Genomic DNA, 21428 nt, shown 5'->3' on the forward strand with positions numbered 1-21428 from the left:
TGACCGGGTAGACAGGGCGGTCTGACCGGCTTTGCATAGCCGGTCTGACTGATCTCGGGCAGAGAGCTGGGGGGCACGTTACAATTGATTCAAAGGCCGAATTAATTGTAAATTCGGATATTTGTGCCCATGAGTTAGAAATAGCTTGGAGAATTCCTTTGATTAGATATTTGAAAGATCCTAAACTTAAGGTTGATCGGAAGATTCGGCGCCAAGCGTTCAAATATTATATCACCGAAAAATAGATGGAGTATTACTTAGATAATGATCAATCTAAAGTTGCTAGGAGAGTAGTACATGAAGTGATTTGTGAAATTCATCAATCGGCCCGGAAGATAAATTGGTTGCTTAGGAGAGTGGGGTTTCATTGGCCGAAAATAATTAATGATTGTTTCAAATGCTATAGAGGGAATGAAGCTTGTTAACGGATTAGCAATGTTCAATTAGCGCCTACCGCTGTGTTGAATCCTATCATTAAACTATGGCCGTTCCGAGGTTGGGTTTTGGATTTCATTGGTAAATTTATCCTTCGTCATCAAAAGGGCATTGGTTCGTGCTAGTTGCAAAGGATTACTTCACTAAGTGGGCCGAAGCTGTGCCGCTTGAGAATATTACTTGTACGGAGGTAATTGACTTTATTTCGAAGCATATTGTTCATAAGTTCGGTATTCCTAAAACGTTAAAGGAGCTTCTTTTATGTCCAAGGAAGTGAGAAGTTTTGCCGAATCTTGTGATATTAAGTTGTTGAGTTCTTACGCTCAGGCTAATGGATAAGCCGAGTTGAGTAATAAAACATTGTTGAAATTGCCGTTTTGCCAGTTGAGGTAAATCTTGGCTCTCTTTGGTATTTCAAGCACGACGACTTGTTGGTTGAAGATTACAAGACCTTGATGGGAAGCAATTTTGAAGACGTTATCGACAAGCGTTTGAAGACTTTGAAGGAGATGAAGACATTTCAAGACGGTGATTTCAGAGAGCAATTAATGGGAAATACTTGAATAAATACTTCCCGAGCATTTGGCAAGATGCTTAGGAAGTCCTATGGCCGGTAATTGGATTATCGTCATGAGATAACATGTTCTATACTTTTAGGTTCACGTATGTTCACCAAAAAGACAGGGGGCATGTGTTTACACCCAAATTTGGCACCTATGGATGAAATAGGGGAAAATTGTCAAAGTTTGGAAAGTGACGGGTTTCCTTCACAGGGCCGGTCAGACCGCAGGTGTGTGGGCGGTCTGACCGGCTAGTAGGGCCGGTCTGACCGCAGGTATGTGGGCGGTCAGACCGGCAGGGTCCGAATCCGAGTCTGTTTTCGTCGGATCTCGGGTTTCCTTGCTCGGGAAGGCATGTTTTGTGTTTCCTTTAGTATCTATCCCGAGTTGGACGTGGAAAAGGGCCTGTAGAGGGCAAGACCAACCCCTATTTAAGGGACAAGGCCGGTTCATTGTAAAACCCCTGAATACAATCTATTTGAATCGTTCTTTTACTGTGTTTTCTATTTTACCCTAGTTTAGTCCATCTTTGTCGGTTTGCGCCGTAAACCGTCTGCCGCCGCTGCGAGAGTGCGACACCTCTTTGTAGGTTTGTCCTGAAAACCTTCCGTTTTGCTCACGAGACGGGCAGTTATCCTCATATCGATCTAAATCGGCTCCGCTAGCCGGTTTAGCTTTTCTTTTTGCAAAATCCATCTTGATTTGGCTCTTTAGCTAGATCGAGGTGGTTGGCGACTCCATATCACCGCAAGGTTTGCGATCGTGCTTGTCGACTTGTCACAAAAAGTTGCCAACAAGATCCACATGTCAGCGTCCTCTCTTCTCCTCTTTTATTTTTTTTCTTCTTCTCTTTTATTTAATTTGTTCTCTTCTCTTGTCTTCTTCCCCCCGAACCTAAGAGGACGGCGGGCGGAGCAGGCCACAGGCGGGCGGCGACGGGCGAGCGCGGAGGGAGACAAGGTCGCTGCTGCCGCTCGGAGGGAGGCGAGGTGGTGGTAGTAGTTGGCTAGTTGCTGCAGTAACCGCCGTTGGAGTACACGATCACTGGCACGTCGTGCCACTCGTCGCACGGCGGCGCCTCGTCAACAGTCACCAGTCGCAACGTCACCTCCGTGATGGCAGGCATCACGCGGGACTCGCCCTTGTTGGTGTACGGCTGGATCTTCCACCTCGTCGCGTTCGCGTCCAAGCCTGTCGTGTTCACGCCGCTGCGGCCGGAGATGGAGGCGAGGCGAGGCGCCACCAGGAATACCTCCAACTCGCGGCCGAGGATGCTGATGGCGCCCTCCATCTCGCACACGTCGGATTTATTGTCACTGAAGTCACATCGCAGGTGAGGCTCCGGGATGAACTCATCTGCATCAATAATTTCATCGAACAAAAACAAAATCAGAATCTTTTCTCCAAAAAAGACTCAGAATCAACTACCTGTGGTTAGCATCACCATGTACTGATCAAGGGTTGGTGAGTAAATCATCAAGAACTGGATTGCCACGATGAGCAGGAGCAGAGAAGGGTGGCAGAAGGCGCAGAAAGAGCCCTTGCTTTTCTTGTTCCCCACAGCTGCCTTCATGTCTGAAACAGCAACTACTCACACACCAGGGACAAGAACAGAACCGCCGCATCCTGACCTTCCTCTACGCCATGCCATTCTCCCCCCCAAGGGCCGCCGCAGTGTCACACCGCCCCTTCGCCGCCCTCCCCCTCGCTGGCGGCGGCGCCATCGGCGGCTGCCCGTTCCTCTCCAACTTCGGGCGGCGGGCAAAGACCGACAGCGACAGCGAGCTCCGCTTCTGCTCCCACGTGTGGTGCGGCCTGAGTAAGACCCGTCGGCACGAGTTCCGGCACGGTGGCACGCCGCAGCGCTCGCTCGCCACGCGCTCGCTTGCCACTCGCGCTCGCCGCCGCACTCGCCAGCGGCCGCTCCGCCCGCCGCCCCCTCTCTCTCAGGCTCCCTCTGCCGCCGGCGGCCTCCGGAGAGGAGTAGAAAAGAGGAGAAAGAAAAGAGAAAAGAAAAGGAAAAAGTAGTGTGGTCCCACATTTTTTTCTTCTTACTTACATATAGCCCCATAATTTTTTTTTATTTTTGCTGACTAGGATACCACGTCAGCGAAACCAAAGATCCATACTGTCCTAGGACCTTTTTTACACGGTTTCGTTAAATTTAGGGGTATACATTGCTGGTTTTAGGGTTAAGGGATCTTAAAAAATCTCGCTGTTAAGTTGAGGGACCTCCGATGATCTTATTCCTTCTTTGCATGTGGTACCGTTCATTATGGGCCGGAGCGTGCTGGCATACACTCTAAGGCCTCATTTGTATGGTCCTCCATCTCACACCATCAGTATTGAGGCCCATACTAACGAGGAAGCATCCATGTGTCATGAGTTCTCGCCGTCTCTAATGCGAGTTTGGGTAAATTGGGCTGGGATGACTAGCAGGAGAAAAAGATAAAAGCTCAGATAGATTCGAATCACAATTACAAATGTATAATCACTACCGTATCAGTCCAAATCATGATCCCAAGAATAGAAGAATTGAAGGCTTCTCAGCGAGTACTGTGCTCCCTCGGTAGTTTAAATTGGGCCGGAATGACAAACAGGAGAAAAAAAAGATAAAGATCTGACAAACTCGAAACATAATTGTAAAGGCAATCACTACTATATCAGCCCAAATTATGATCTCAAGAATAGGAGAATTGAAGGCTTCTGAAGGGGTAGTGTGTTCCCTTTATAGTTTAAATTTGAACAACACGGTAGCTATATTTTGAGATACATGATGAGTTTTGGTTTGTACTCTATACCTATTACAAGATAATTACACTTGGAATATAACGGATATCAAATAACTTCTGTAAAATACTATAACTAGTACAATAAATATATCCTAATATGAATTTACTATCGCTATTTTCATCATTACCGAATGAGAAAATCCAAGACATACTATTGACAAGCATCCAATTTTAAGAAATAATATCGATAAGTATAAATTCTATGAAATGTCAGTGTATAAGCGACTTTGTTCCATAAATATCATCGCCGTTACGGTTCGGCCCACTCTACCCCATTAAATGCATTGTTTATCCTATACCACTTAATTAACGAAGGAGTTGCTAACGGAAACCTAATGGTGATGGTATTTTTGGAACAAAGTCACATGTACAATAGTATTTCAATTAGTGTTCGCCTTTACCATGGTCTACACAGTCTAGTCCACGTTTAACCGTTAGACAATATGTTATCGTCTAGTTTAGAGACTAAACCGTGAATTAGACTGTTTGACCATCTAGATGGTTAAAGATAGTACTAGATTGTCTAGACCATAAAATTAACTACCGTTTAAATTATGGTCTAGGCAATGGACCAATGTATTTTTTGTGCGACATGAACTAAAACCTCGTCCAAGGTCTGTATGGCCTAGGGTTTTGACATTATTCCAAATCCCTCTCCTCTGCACTAAACCTTGCACTTTCATGAAGTCGCATGCCTCTCCTCTACTAGTCGCTGCCGTGGACCTTGCTTCCCCATCTCTCCAGCCTATGGCTCTATGCGAGTGGTTCCGCACATCACAGCCGCTAGTTCTCCAATATTATATGAAGCATGACAAGTGTATTTACATGTGTGTCAAAAAAATATGCTAATGGTATATTTTTTTATATCGTCTAGAATCTAAATCATGGGTCATCATCTGTCTAAGCGTCTAGCAACATTATATTTTATAGAACTCACACTTATCAATAGCATATTTAATTTCTTATAATTGAACACTTGTAAATAGCATTTCTCGAATTTTCTTATTATTACGGACACATATAAGCACCGTATATATATCTCATCTCATAGCAAATTAACACTGGCAACTCGCGACTGCCCTCCCCATGCTTATCCAGAACAAAACGCGGTTTAGAGCATCAATGATTAGCACCCAAAATATCGACTGTAAGTACAGATTAAAAGGATTCTGGCTAGCTAAGCTAGGGCACTAGGCTAAAAGCTATTAGTGAAAGCTTAACAAGAAATGCATGGAATTTCGCCGCATCTAAACCAACAAAAGAGAGAGCTAGCCCAGCTGCCTGCCTGCCTAATCTTATTAATCTTTCTTTTGGTGGATCGTCGCATCATTTGACATCACTAATGCTATATATACACCGGATCTGGTTCTCTGCCTGGAGGAGGAAGCATCATTAGTGGATATATGATTCACCAAACCTCTCGCTCACACCTCGCCGGCGATTAGTAGTGCTCCTCGACGTCATCGTGCAACTCAGGTAGAGTAGATCCCATTTGTCTCCTCTCCTCCTTTCTCAAGATGCCAAATTATGGGGCATGAACGTACTGTGCCGTGCTTTGCAGCTTGCAAGGTTAGGTGCAAGTGCAACCAATTCTCTGCATGCATGTTAAATTGAAGTTACTGTGCAGTGTAATTAATTACAGTGTTCAGAGAAAAGTTAATGATATCAAATCTGGTGCAATATTCTCCCTGACATCATCTCATCCTAACAGTTCTTCCACTCTCTGAGAAATGACATCCTTTGTTGCTACGGTTGCCAATCCTGGAAAAGTTAAGTCGCTCTACAATGGCTTATTTTAAGATCAAGATGATGCATCTTGCAAAGGAGCCATTAGTTAAAGGTTGTAGGGAAGTATAGTACATGATCTGATGGTGATACTCTCAAGTGATAAGAATGATTAGATAATTGAGTAGGCCCTACCATGCAACACAACATCTTCACCGGAAAGAGAGGTAGATACATACAAAGGGGAATGCATCATATCACGCATTTCTAGACGTACTAATATTTAAACAACATTTTCTTTTGGAAATAAACATCAGAACAGGTGAATGGTGGGATTAATCAAGCAAAAACACGCAATTTGCTCCAATAACTAAGCAATGAAATGGAAGGTATGATACCGACGTATTCTTCTGCAAGACAAATGGCTAGAGTAGTGAGTGACAGTCCCCTTCTTCAAATGCATACATCCCTGTCGAACGCTTCAGGGTCTTCAGATAGTCTTCACTACACCATATCCAGCAAAAGCGTCCACTAATGCTGATTTCGCTATAAAAACAACAGGAGTTTGTGATTACTGATTAGGACCGTGCTTAATTTCTTGAAACTAGGTTATTGCAATCCCTCGTGTGCAATGCGAGTTTTTTTTTTTTTTTTTTTTTGTCTGTCGATCTGAACTCTGAATTGAAGTATGTGCTTTGCTTGGCAGCTGCCTCGTGTAGCCGTCTGCTCTGAATGCATTGTGTAATGTGATTTGGTGATAAGCGGAGATCGCGCGTGCCTCGTATGGTAATTTGACACATGAGAGATTCAGGGAATTTTACGCCTTTTGCAACCCTGCGCCCTTGCCAGCTGATTGATAGACCGAAGGCATTCGGTTCCGGAGTTTCCTATGAAATTTACTCACATCTGCGCATATATATGCCGGCACGGCGCGCATTTGTGATTTGACTCCTTGAATTTGCTCAGAGACACATGATTCCTTTCAGCCCATAACCTAATCAAAGACTCCATTCGGAAATTTAGTTCACTAGAGACGCGTGAGAGAAAGTTAATTAAACGAGACTCTAATTTGGTCTTGTGCCTTTTGGCAGAGACCAAAGCCGTAAAACATTTTAAAAGTTTTACTGAATTTTTTCTTAAATTTCAAATATTCTTGACTGGAAAGAATAATATTCTACCATGGTGAGTACAAAAGATCTGTCAAAAAGAATAGCGAGTTGAAAAGGAGAAGTTTTTGTGATTAAGTTTTCACCTGATCTTATTAGCTGATGCCAGGACGAAGGGTTACCTATAGGTTTTCAAAAAAAGGGGACTTCCTGGGTTAGCTCGAAAACATAAATCACTTGGTTTTTTGGTCAAGATCAAAAAAATTCAAAATAAATTTAAAGTTTTTGACAAAATTTGACTGGATTTTACTGGGAGCCAATAATTTTTACAAAACTGAAAAACCGTTGACCCCTATTTTTTGTTAAGGAATGGTTGGGTGAACCCTGCTGTCAGATTCTTATCCAACCTTGGCTAGCTTGTTTTTTTTTTAAGATTTAGTACAATGTTGAAATACATATACGTTTAATAATTAGAACACATAAATGGTTTCAACTTTATAGTGTTGGTAGAATTATTTTGATTTGAAGCCACTATCAAAAAAATGCCAATTACACACATACATACATACATACATACATACATACATACATACATACATTAAAAAGTATTTGTATTACTAAAGGTTGTCTGTTTTTGGCACTATCAATGTATTGTTATGGAATCTTTTGAACGACTCGTGTTGTTATGGAATCAATCCAAAATAACCCATAGTCATAGTTTCAAAAAAAAATAACCCATAGTCTTGTGGCAGTAGTGAAAGGAGACTAGTGCCAGTGTCTTCCTTATCATACAAGACCTTTTTTTTTTCTCAGGTTCAGGTAATATCCAATTTAATCCTACAAGAAATACACAACTAGATTATGGCAAGTAAGCACGAGAAACCTTGGAATTATCTTGATCTCATAGCCAGTTCTCAAGGCTGCAGCCCTGCACCTAAGATTTTGAGGACCCTGTGCGAAGAAATACAAAATGAAGCCCTACGTACGGTTCGAGAAACACAAATAACCATAATGCATTTTGGTTCCATTATATAACTGCGTGTTTTTTTTACATAACTGGGAAATATGATAGGCAATCACAATGATGAAGGGGTACGTACACATTAATCGTACTCACCGATATCCTCGTAACTTCCAAAAATCATCATCCGTCTGGTATTTTTTCGAAATAAAATCTGCAATTATATAGTATATCCTTATATTTAATCTTCTCCAAAACATCAGTTTCAAGTGCAATTGTCGCTAATCCATTGAGTCTTTTTTTGTCACAGAATTACACAATAGGACTTTTTTGTTCTGCAGATGCAATGGTCACAGGAATAGTTAACTAAATTCTGTATGCAACAATGGCATTAGGAAACAGTCCATCCATCTCACGAACTTCAGAATGTCAAGAGGACCCATGTCTTCCTGGGATGAATCTTGGAGGAACTTTAACTCCACATATAATTCTTTGTCGTTAAGTGCATCCTCAAGATGACAACAAGAACACGACAAACTCTTGTCATCTAAGGAGCACAATTTATGCGAAGTAAACAAAAAAAAAGTATTTTCGAGCCTTGGTTGCCAAGGATTTCGCTTCACTGCTTATTGTTGGATCATTATCTCTATGAGATAATTAGAACAAAGCTTCTTTTTATTTTCTGCTTTTGAAATCTTAGGGCTGTTTGGTACAGCTCCAGCTCGGGAGTTCAACAAGACAGTTTCAGCTCTATCTAAAATGGGAGCGGAGGTGGATGGAGTGCTCTCACGAAATGAACTAGAGAGATGGAGTTGGGTTTGGACTGCTCCACAACTCCACTCCATACCCAACTCCTGGAGCTAAATTCAGAAGTTGGGACTCTACCAAGCATGCCCTTATAGCCTTAGATCTATCAACATGACTCTCCCAACGAGCATATTCCAACTATTTGAGAGTCAATCCTGATACTGGCAAATCCTTCCTCCGTCTTTTGCACATCTCTTAGTTCTTAGGGACATGCACCATACTCTTTGTAGCTCATGTACCTTCCTTCTCTGCAGCATGCTACTGTACATGCTGATTGCATCATGTTATCTTCTACTCCCTCTGTTTCAGGTTATAAGACGTTTTGACTTTTGTCAAAATCAAATTATTTCAAGTTTGACTAAGTTTATAGATAAATATAGTTTTATTTATAATACTAAATTAGTTTCATCAAATCAATAATTGAATATATTTTTATAATAAATTTATATTGGGTTGAAAATGTTACTACTTTTTTCTACAAACTTAATAAACTTAGAGCAGTTTAATTTTAACTAAAGTCAAAACGTTTTATAGCATGAAACGGAGGGAGTAATATATTGATACACGCATGCGTGTCACTTGTGCGTTGGCGAAAAAAAAGTCCTAATTGTTGCCTCCCTCTTCTCCTGTAAAGGAGGCATGCCACAGGTTAGCAATTGCTGGGTACTCCTCCAGCTAGCAAGGATGGCATTATGCATGTACCTGTAGTTCCCACTCATTTCTCCTGCTGCTTCCTCCAGGAGATTAGCTTGCTCTTCCCCTGAGATGACACCATTTAATTTGACAGTGACTGATTGCTGGTTTAAGATGCTACTAACCCATTACCACTAGAAAAGGAGAAAGAAACAATAATGGAGCTATAAGCAAAGTCGTATTTATTCATCAGGCTCTGCTTTTGCTTATCCAATATTGCTAGCTAGGCTTGCAAACCAGCTAGCTTTGGCGCCTCTTGGTTTAGCTTCTGCGAGCTCATGATGGCCAAATCTTTGATGCAGGCAAAAGCGAGAGCCATATCATATGGTATCGCCAACCTTTGGGGTATCATTAGCAAGATGGATTCCAAGCAGGATGAGCTATGCTCACAGCAGCCAGCTACACACATCTAGTGACTAGGACAATTGGACAATTAATGGACAAGCTATATATTTTAACTGATAGCGTCAAAAGGGCCTCATCATTGCTCATGGTGAACTTAGAGCACGAACAATAGTAGACTATAAGCTAGCTATGAACATATTTTAGGAAGTTAAAAGAGGAGAGATAAGAGCAGCGGGCTATAGATTTGTAGCCAGCTGCAACACAGACTATAAGATATATGTGTGTATGACAGGTGGGATCATACATTAATTATGTAATACATATTTATAGATAACTATTGTATGAATTAGCTATTAAATTGACTATAGATGATTTGAAGCCAATAATTGGCTATACTATTAAACTTACTCTTACAGCTCGTATAAACCAGGATTGGCTAGCTACACTATATATATATTAAACTTGCTCTTATTAACTTTATGACAAGTATTTGTTTAAGAAAATACCAATTCCGATATAGTTCACAAGTATTTGGTGGCATCTCTGTGTCACCCTTAGTTTACTCGAACCATGTATGTTGGAACTTTATTTTCTCTCCTCCTATAATTGAAATGGCAGAGCTCCCGTCCGTTCCCTTGAAAAAAAAAACAATATGCCCGATTGCCAATAGACACTTCTAGGCAATTGCTCTCTCACTAGTCACTAGAGAACAACTAGCTTGAAATAGACAAGCAAAGACTCAAGGTTTATAGAATGGAAACCTCATACAGGAGTATAGCTTTAGTGCTTTCTTTAACAAAATTATGTGAATGGATACTTGCCTCATATGTGACTTAGCTCTTATATGCCTCCGGACGGAATTATTTAACGTTTCAGAAAGTAAAATTGACTTGTAACTAGAAGTATTTGGCTGTTGGAAACGAAAAATAATACTTATCGGAGGGTTAAGATTGCCAGCATACTAAAAAAGTACATAAAACAATAAAAAATTTAATGTGTTTTTACATAAGAACCATACTGCATATTATGATCGGCCGAATTAAGTAGCAGCATATCTTGGAAGCGATATTAAATTTTATATATATATATATATATATATCATTTACATTGAAAAAACAGTTAGTCGTAAATACAAGTACTCGTATCAAATCTATTTTCTTCCTCAGAAAAACGGAACAGATAGCTAGGAAATTGCCCAAGAAAAGAAAGTAAGCTTGTGTGCAATTTGTGGGTACAATAAGGTTTGCATTTTGTCAATGTCAGAGAAGTTTACTTGCACTTGCACATACGCGGCGCATTTGGCTGCAAAAATGCCTTTGTACGGTGGACGGGTGGAGTGTGACGACGTGTGGTGGGGCCCCGACGCTTGGAAATTGGAGCTGGGCCCCATGTCTCTGTGGGTGCATCATCACGTAGGGGAGTTGGCAGACAGGGCACAAAGTGGAGGGGCCTGATTGAGTAGTAATCCCATTATTTTCCTTTTTCTATTTTTTTTCTGAAAGCAGAATTATTGTTTCGCTTTAGTTCACAATATTGTACTCCTATAGTCCTATTTCTTTACTTTCATTTTGCTCCATGGGTGGGTAGCATACAACATAGGGCATACTTTAGGGTTCAAATCGTCAATGTTCTCATAGTACAGGAAACAAAAACGGTATAAGAGCTCATTTGGAAGATTGAAAAGAACTATTAAATAGAAAACATACGAGATTTTAATAGATATGCAAACAAAAAATAAATTACTGCAAAACACTAGAGAAATGATGGAATGCTCGTCTCAATAGAAAATAAAAAAAACACATGAGTCGAATGAGAAATAGAATCAAAGGAAATTTTGTACGGTATTTCAATGAAACTATGTCATGTGTAAGTGTAATGACTTAGTTTTTTTTTTCTCGGCTAGAATCATGCAAAACAAGTTCAATTGTTCAAACATATATAGCAAATCAGATAATTCAGGCTTGTACGTTTTATTCATCGATATTGTTTTAGCAATATCATGCGTGACTCAAACGCGCCAATCAACGTGGATTCTAGTACGTAGTAACGTACGTTCTACATCCAAATCCTAGCCTCCATTAGCTCTCTAACTAGTACGATATTATCAGTTCATAGGAAAATATATCGGTGAAAGCAAACACATTAATATATATTTTATCTCCTAAGATATGGAAGTTAGGTTCAACCACTACTTAATGCTAGATAGCTTAAAACGTTCTTGATCAACTAGCAGATAGTCTTATTATATATATATATATATATATATATATATATATATATATATATATATATATATATATATATATATATATATATATATATATATATATATATATATAGCTGCTTGATCAATGCAGAAAGGTGACACCTGACATCAGAAGTTTCTGATTAGTTATACACTTATAGTGAAACCATATCGGATCATCAACAAGTCACTCATCAAACGAGGTCACCACTCACCATTAATTAGTTGTAGTTAACAAGTTGCTCTACCATCAGAAATTGTGCATTGTTTAACACCAAAAGCTGATCATATAGCTGATAGATCTCAGTCATTAACAATGTGGGATTTTTTCACATGAGCAGCCAAAAACGTCAACGTGGGATTTTCTTGAGATTCCAATTGGATTCCTCAAATGCAACCCTATCCAGATCCTGCAGCATGCATGCCTCAATCCTCAACACACTGAAATTACCTTTTGACTAAGCTGTACAACCTTTCATGACTTGGAAGGGCCTCAAAGATACATCAGGAGCTAGCAATACCCTTTTCAATTAGAAACAACTCTATATATTGATCAGATCAATGATGATCATGGAGCTGAAATGGATCAATCCCCACTATTTTGTCCCCCTTTTTTTTGTCACTTTTCACTGTTCATGCTCTAGAAGAAACACTCCCCTCCATGGATTTCCATTGCATGGAATGGATAATGCATGTATGACCCCACAAATTAATATGTTGCTCCTATCACACAACGACGGCAAAGGTGACAATCATTTTTGGCTGCTGCAACTGAGGGGCACACACATGTATGTGGCCGGTGAATGTAAACTCAACTAATTAATTACTTGCCTTGTTGCGCGTACCACTGCTGGGGAAGCACATCACACACTTTGTTAAGTGGTGAACACTGTTACATTGCTGTTAAGTTATGAGAGATTGATTATATATCCCTTTGGATAGGATTATGTTTAGTTGGGTGGTGGTCCATGTAACTATCATAGTTAATGGTGAGGCTTAAAATAAGTTTGTCTTAGATGTTGCTGCACGCCAAACTCTCCATATGACATGTTTGATCGAGGTATTATCAAGAGAAAGGAAAGTCATGGTTACCATCCCTACCTTTTCTTTCTTTTTTCCAAGGTCCGGTTTGGATACATAAATTTCTTAGGTTTCTGTATTTTTGTATGAAGCAGTAGTTGTGTGCAACATGGAACTACATATAATTAAGATTTTCGTTGGAAATTAAACAGTTCAAATATTCATGTAGTGTAGGAACATATATGTCCTCAACTTCAACCAGGAGATGAAGTGTATTAACTACTACTACTAAGGGCATGTTCACTTTGATGTCATTTTTAATCTTACCAAATTTTAGCAAAGTTGCCAAAAAAGTGGCTATATTTAGTTTGCTGCCAAATTTTGATAACTATATAAGAAATCCTGCCAAAATTTTGGTAAGTTGCCAAAATTTTGGCAACTATGCCAAAATTTAGGTTTTTTTGGCATCAAAGTGAACAGCCCTTAAAAAACTTCTAATAGGGAATAGAGAGCCTTATATCTACTGATTCATTTAAAACTGGAACATGAAGCTTTCCTTACTCTCCTAACCTTTCACACGGGTCTAAAATTAAAACCAACACCAATAACATCTTATAAATACTAATTTATTTTAAAAAAATAGACACTACTAATATAAGTGCCAGTTTTCTTATATGTGGGATATAAGTACCATTTTTAGAGAGAAAAAAAGCATTTTTAGGGATTTAGCTGAGCCAAACCAGATGTCAGCCCTTTTTCTAAGTCCTTAGACTCACCTTCAGCCTCTCGCTTGTTGTGTCCCTCCCTCACCCTCGTTATCTGCGCCGTTGTCGGTCCTCCGCCCCACTCGCTGCGCTGCATCCTCTCTGCCACCACCGTCGCCAGTCCTCCTCCTCACCGATAGTGTATCCTCCACTCTCGGCTCACTTCCTCTCTGTGGGAGGACAATGCACAAAATAGGAGGCGGCGGATTTGGTCGCTTGGAGCTCGATGACAACTTGATTTGTAGGCGCCAGCAACGGCTATGTGGAGGTCGACGACCACTAGATTCGGCCATCTGGAGCTTAATTAGTGGTTGCTGGATCTAGTCCATGAGCTTGGGGTTAGTTGGATTTGGACGATTCGGTTAGTTCGACGACGACAACACCTTCACCAACGCCGCCGCCGGCGGCGGCGGTTCCATCTCCATCTCGTTGGTCGGCGGACTTACCTTCTATTCATCGATGTCATCCTCTCCGTGCATGTTCTTCGATTTTGTTGTTGATATGTGGATGTTGATTTTGTTGTTTAATGTTGATTATGTGATTTTGTTCTTAGATATCGATTGAATGATCTTGGGGGTGATGGGGCTGGTCTAATTATGTGATTTTGTTCTTTGGATATCAATCTATCTCGGGACAATGGGCCGCTCAAAACATATCGGTTTGATTCAAACCAATTAATGCTCGAGCTGGCTTTGTTCTTCATTCGTGGAACCTTAAAGTTGTTGATTTAGGAACCGACCTTCATCAGTGCCTCTACTATGGTGTGGTTGGGAATTTCGGTATCTTATATGGGTTTCCCAAATGGCATTAATAGAGACGTTTCGCCCTAGTGAAACCCAGAAATCCAAACTGAGGCCTAATTACTTTTGGGACTATCTACAAATCATTCGCCATAAAACAAAGCCAAACGCAGTCGGATTTTTCTCTACTGCTAATCCATACCTAACGACTCAGTGTACACCCTTTTATGATTAATTAGGGACTAGTACGTATTTTATTTTTTAAACCATATGATTAATAACACATAAAATTTACAATGTAATTATTCTATAACTAGTAATGTAAGTGGTATGTAATTACATTGTAACTGTAATGTAAGTGGTATGCAATTACGTTGTAAGTGTAGTGTAAGTGGTATGTAAGTTTTATGTAAATATGGCGTAAGTACTGTAAGTACGCCGTGAATGAATTTTAACTTAATTGTGGCATTGAAATCATTACTCCTACTACGCTCAGTTGGTTAGTCGCTCTGTCTAAGACTTAGAAGACCACGGTTCGACTCCCCCGCCACTGCGCCTAAGGCTAGCAGTGGCGCGGCTGCAGCGTGCCCACCCCGCGGCCGCTATGCCCGCAATAAGTTAGTGGCGCCGAGCAGTCCGCGTGCAAGCCCGCAAACTTCTGGCGGCCTTGCCCGCCTGCCCGCTGGTTCTACTTTGCCCACATTAAAAGAACATGCATGATCAGATAATCAGCTTGCTATTTGTGTGCTAGTGTTTGTAAGTAGTAGTAAACCACAGTGGCATCAATTACAAGAAATGTTTGAGAAGAATTCAGACTAAGCACTCAATCCCAAACAACGAAATTTCCTCCAAGATTTTGAAGATGGCAAACAGAATGACATAAGTCATAGAACCGTTGCATTGCTCACTGAATTTACAATATTAATGTGAGTGGAATAATAGGACATTATGAATATCCTAATGAAGATCAAACAAACGATTGTATCAATAACACAAGACTGTTCATTGCAGCTGCTCTACTTCAATGCCTGATGGTGTTGACGCTTGCAAATCTTCAGGTTCTGCATATTGACAAATCTTGAATCATCCAAAAGGGAAACAAAAAATGGAACAAAGCTGATTTGACATCTAAATTCAGTGAAATAGCAGATGATATATCATACAACTTGTCATGTGTTTGGAAATAGAAAAATTGGTAAAAAGAAGTTACCTGAGAAATCAGATGGACATATCATCCTCATCATTCTCACTATCATTAATTTCAGTGTCTAAAATATTTAAAAGAGATTTCAGAATGGAAGTAACAACAGGTATTCATAAAAGAACATGTTACAACATTTTTTTAGCATGAGAAAATAGGAGTACCTTCTGCTCTAATCCAACTTTGGAGACAAATCAAAGCTTGTATAGTCTCGCTGCTGAGACTACTCCTATAATCACTTATAACTCTTCCTCCAGTAGAAAATGCACTTTCCGACGGCACGGTTGATGCTGGAATAGTCAATATATCACATGCCATCTGAGCAAGTATAGGATACTTGGGGGAGAACATCTTCCAATATTGCAAAATGTCAAAATCAGCACCAATAGAGACCACTTCTTCTTCAAGATACCTGTCAAGCTCATTTGCTCTTTTTCTTTTTTGTGCATCAACATGTTGTCCCCAATCAGACCAGCGACTACTTCCATTAGAACAAGGGTTATTTCCATCAGCAGTCAAGTCCACGATATTACTTTCTTGCAAGCTACCCATCTTTGAGGAATATTCAGCAAAAAGCTCTCGAATTGTACTGTTTATTTTCTGAAGGTATTCACTAGCTTCTGTTATCTCAAATCCTTGCTTCAAGCGATACTCAAGAAAGGTCAACTTAAATCTAGAATCAAGTATCACATGGATGCAGATTTGCAAGAATGATAGCTTCCAATACTTCTCAAACTTCTGTATCATTTCATAAGCCATGGATACAATGTTAGGGTGTGAGTTCAAGATCTCAGTGTCTAACAATTTCTTGACCTCCCATATTTCATGAAACCAAAGATTGGATGTTGGATATTTGGAGCCTGAAACTGTTAGTGTGGCCTTATGAAATACTATTAACATGCTGCAAAGTTTTCTGGCCATACCCCACTCATTATCTGATGGTAAATGTTTATAGTTAGGTTCCTCTCGGGCTAGAGCTTTGAAAGCTCTCTTATAAGGCAAAGCTGAAGTTAACATGTCATATGTTGCATTCCACCGATGGGGCACATCAAGAAAGGGCCACTTCATTTTAGGTAGTCCTACTTGCCTGATCATTTCCCTGAAACGTTGCTTACGAGCTTGCGAGGCACCAACATACCTTACACTCTCCCTGATTTTGTGAGTTGCACCACTTATCGCACTAAGCCCATCTTGAACAATAAGGTTGAGGATGTGCGCAGCACAACGAGAATGAAATAATCGCCATTGGACGGCAGCAATTTCCTTTCAACAAGATTTTCTTTCAAAGAACTCATAAAACTATCATTCACAGAGGCATTGTCTAATGCAATTGAAAATAGCTTATGTTCAATATTCCAATCTTGAAGAGCCTTCACCATTGCACTTAACATGTTTTTGCCATCATGTGGTGTCTCAACAAGAGCAAACCTAATTATCCTTTTCTTCAATTTCCATTTATCATCTATGAAGTGACACGTGATGCATAAATAACCCAACTTTTGCTTTGATGTCCACATGTCAGCAGTGAGAGAAAGCCTAGAATTCGAGCCACTCAAAACCACTTGTAAGTCTACCTTCTGATTTTGATACTCACTAATGCAATCAGCCTTTATGGTATTCCTTGAAATATGGTTGAAACATGGATTTAAACTAGCCACAAAAGTTCTAAACTTAGAGTATTCCACAAAGCTAAAGGGTGGCTCATGAGCAACTATTAACTCCAAAAGCTTTCTCCGAGACACATGCTGATCAAATGTCCAATTTGTGAGGGCGTCAGCACATGATGTATCAGATGATACACCCATCAGTTGAGAATACATTTGATCCATTCTAGCTTTGCCCTTACATTTTAGTAAATGTCTATGACAACTACTAGTCCCTACATCTCGTGTAGCCTTTAACATTTTGCCACAATGAACACATTGAGCTCCTGTAAGCACCTCTCCTTCATATATCGGATCAAAGTCTTTCCAAACAGTTGACCTTAATTTCCGTTTTGATTTGCTTCTAGATGAACCTAATTATTTAAATCAATCATATATTATGATTTATGAAAATATCAAACATAATATTCAATGTACAGTAAATGCATCAATTGCCTAAATAAATAGCAGTAAAATTGAAAATCTATTTTTTTTTCTGACAATTGAAGGTTTTATTGGAAAAAAAAATACTTACGATGTTGAAGTGTAGTTGCTTCCTCAGGGGAAGAAGATGGTGACCTCTCGTGTGTTGGAGATGGGGACAATGCACGTGGTATTGGGGACCTTAGCATGGGTGACATCATAATACGAATCCCCGGAGACCTCACCATTGTTACCATAGTTGGTTTTGACCGCTTTGTTGTTGAATGCTTTAGTTGTTTCGATGTTGGGGCATTACGCTTTGCTTTGGCCCTCGAGGTATTTGAAGCTAGTACCCCTCCCTCTCGAGTCACCTACAGCAGTAAAAAGGAAAAATGAAAAGGTAAACATGGGTTGGCAACCTGAAACTGTCTTCTGAAATTGTCCTTAGTCGGTGCAATGCTACACTTTGTTTGATTCTTAAACTGTCTTCTGACATAAAAGGAATTTGATAGCCAAGCGACTGCATTATATAATTGACATAGCTTAAAATCTAGGGGGCTCTGAAACTCATGAACAAAACAGATTATGATTTTAGTGCTAAAACTTAGCTATCCAAGGCTAATCTTGTGTGTTCAGGCTAAACTTAGCTTAAAATCTAAGGCATCGACTGACCATTGGAGCTAACCATAAGGCTTGTCAGAATTGGGGACTTACTGTAAGCAAATTATTTTTTTAACTTGTTTTCATGTGTGTTGTTACATGTAAATTGTTGTTTAATCACTAACTTTAGAGAAAAAAGAAGCAATGTGTATATATAGTAATGAGTTTATACATAATAATGCTGAACATAAATCGAACAGCAAATAGAACAGTCTGTTCATATAACTCAAAACAAAGTCAGAAAGGTATAACATTAATGTACAAGATTCAATGATGTTTCTCAAACCGGCATATCACATATTTACATCCCAGGTGACCATCAAGCATGTTATGTAAAGGCAAGCCATCAAAACTGCACATTGTTATGTCACGAAAGCAACTAATCACAGACAAGCAGGAACTAGATTATCTTCTTTTTTTTAGGTGAAGTGATGCGTACATCCTTACAAAATTAAATATAGTTTGAATCTGAAAATTACATCCTTGCTACTGGATTCAACCTACTCAGATTCACTACATCTGCATCTCCTTTTCACTGCATCCGCATCAAGGGAAAGAATTCAAGAACTCACCTGTGTAGATGTCAACGGGATTGAAGCAGAAGCTAGTATAGCACCACCCACAGAAATTGACAGAACGGGCGGAGTGGGTGCGACGAGCAACGATGAATGAGCCACCATGACCGGCGATGACCACGAAGGTCCCTTGAAGGGCGCATTGGAAGCGGCAGTGCTGGCGGAGGTATGTGAGATCACTGGGAATGGCAGCGGAGGTGGCGGCGAAGGCTGCGGCGGAGGAGGCGGTGGAGGAGGCGGCATCGAATCCATGGCGGTAGCAGCTAGGGTTCAAGCCGCAACAACGACGAACTTGTTCCAATCCTCTTTCACTCCTCGTTCCTCCTCTTTCTGATGCTCCTCGATGTGGGCTGTGGCGGCGCCGCTGGACGTGGTGGGCTTGCCGCATTAGCCCACTTACTCCTAAGTGGTTTGGCCTATGTGGGTAAGTGGGTAAGTGGTGTGAGCCTACCCAGCGGCTGCATCAGCCCATGCACGCCACTGCCAGCCTGAACTGCGCCTGAACTTTTTTCCTTTGCACTGACACAAATCTCGATGAATATCGTACAGGCAACAATTCGACTGTTTTTTCTTAGAAAATCTGGCGACACATTTATAACAAATCCGTTACTTTTTGCAAGCTGCACTCCGGCGAGAGGGAACAGGGTAAACCAATCCAAAGGAAACATGCCCAAATCTTGCCATGCGCAGGTGTGGTGCGGGCGTCATATGCCGTGCCGCATATGCCGACGGCACGAGAACAGAGCTAGTGCTCGATCGGCCAGCCACCACACCGCATGCAGCGCGCGCGCGCTCCGTACGTACTGACAGTTTGACGTGCGCGCGTACAGTACTACATGAGTGGCTGAGTGCAGCGTGTACGCTATCCTCTCGCACCCGGCCAGTCAGCCAGCCAAAGTACGCGCGCGCGGTTGATGGTCGGCACGGCGTCGAGTCGGATGGACGTAGAGTGCGTCGTGGATGAGGTGTGATTCCTTGCGGCTGCGCGCGCCCGGGGGCATAGACGCGTAGTGGCGGCCGCGCGCGCGTACGCCGCTAGCTAGGGGAGTTGATGGCTCCGGCGACTGGCCAGCGCGTAGTACGTGCATGGTTCACCATTATCGCGCGCGACGACGGCCGGGGTCAAATCCGTCGCGTCAGGCAGATTCTTTGCTGCGCCTCCTCGGCACTATGGCAGGCAGATGATCAGATCAGGTGGTGGTGCACTGATGTGCCTAGGGGGATTGGTTTGATATGTTATAGGTCGACCTGCAGGTGCGTTCTGGCTCATCTCATCCGGTAGCAGGGACGGATCCAGGAACAAGAAATTAGGGGGGCTCAATTACGCAGTGTTTTCAACCACCAGCCATTTAGGTGTTGGGATACGCGTAGGCTACGATAGTATAAATCAAAATTTTCTATCGCGTAAACCAGGAACCATGCAAGTATTAGATTATAGATCGTTACCACTCGACGTGCTGTGCAGCGGAAGAAGACGCTGAGAAGTCGAAGGAACTCTCGCGAAGTAGCGCACGTCGATGTAGATGAAGTAGTCGATCGCACCGGCTTGACCTTCTCCTCCTCGTGCGTTCTCCTCGCCGTACTCCCACGCCGATCAGCACCGCAAACCAGCGGCGCCTCTACCGGTATCCACACGTACAGGGACGGAACGCCACGCACAGATGTGCTAGCACCCGCGCGCGGCTAGGGTTTTGCTCGGGGAGGGAAGTGACGGCTAGGGTTTCTCACGTAATGTAATCCCTCCGCCGGTCACACCCTCACGAATATATAGGATCCATCACTTGGGCCTCCAAGGTCCGTAGGACTCCTATTCGGATCCCTATCCGAATTAAGCTTATATTGGATCTCCATCCAATCCCCTTATTCCAACCCATTAAGTGTGCGACCCTGTAGGTTCATATATACTCGGCTGTAACCCGAAAACTCCTTTTCGGTCCACGCATCAACAGCGGCCCCTAGCAGAACGTATTGACCCACCGGGCATACATAAAGATCATATCGGCTAAACCTCTAGTGTATACTTGTATGAACCCCTTTGCCTCACGATATCGATTAAGCTCAAGGCTAGATATGTGCCATCCTCTAATAGCTCAATCTTTCACTCGAACCTGTTGATAGATTATATAACTTGTGATTGACTCCTCAATCACCTTTGGCATGGCCATGCACTTCCATAATCTACAACATCGAGGGGCCCAGAGATATCTCTCCATAGGAGGGGCAAATCCCATCTTGATTATTTATATCCCACTACAGTTTCATAGCATACCCGAAAACTACTTTTATAACTACCCAATTACGGAGTAGCATTTAGCAGTCCCTAAGTAAGCTACTACACATGTTGGGAACCATGATAATCTCAGGTCTAAGAATTCAACACCAACACTAAATGAGATCACTGATGACACAACACATATGGCTCTTGCAGTGTCTCATGTTGGGTCTATCCAACAATATGTTCACTAACATGTGTCCACATTATTAATTTGGTATCTCTATACCATGATCCATGAGACATGATCATCAATTAATACATGTGCTGATCATCTAAACATATTTGTTCCACATATGATATTTAATCAGGGATCCTTTAGAAATAGCAACACATAACATAAAGAGTCTCATGAAAGAATCACATATTCATTAACCAATAATGAGTTTATCTATTTTAAGGAACAAAGTCGGATAAATATGTAAACATAGTATGTGATACAATCATCTCTATGATTGCCT

The 21428-nt window shown here is 41.3% G+C and overlaps 1 protein-coding gene across 1 annotated transcript; it reads right to left on the minus strand.

Moving 5' to 3' along the window:
- Nucleotides 1-1406: 1406 nt before the first annotated feature.
- Nucleotides 1407-2945, minus strand: LOC127782783 (beta-1,2-xylosyltransferase XYXT1-like). The gene is made up of 2 exons (XM_052310051.1): nt 2440-2945; nt 1407-2351 (listed from the first exon to the last, which is right to left on the minus strand). The coding sequence occupies exon 2, from the start codon at nt 2284-2286 to the stop codon at nt 2002-2004; it is 285 nt and encodes a 94-aa protein (XP_052166011.1). The 5' UTR covers nt 2287-2351; nt 2440-2945; the 3' UTR covers nt 1407-2001.
- Nucleotides 2946-21428: the final 18483 nt, after the last annotated feature.

This window comes from Oryza glaberrima, chromosome 8 (genome assembly GCF_000147395.1).
Source record: "Oryza glaberrima chromosome 8, OglaRS2, whole genome shotgun sequence".
Lineage (NCBI taxonomy): Eukaryota > Viridiplantae > Streptophyta > Magnoliopsida > Poales > Poaceae > Oryza > Oryza glaberrima.

Coding starts and splice junctions, on each gene's coding strand:
- LOC127782783 (XM_052310051.1), bottom strand. CDS start 2,286: ATGGAGGGCGCCATCAGCATCCTCGGCCGCGAGTTGGAGGTATTCCTG.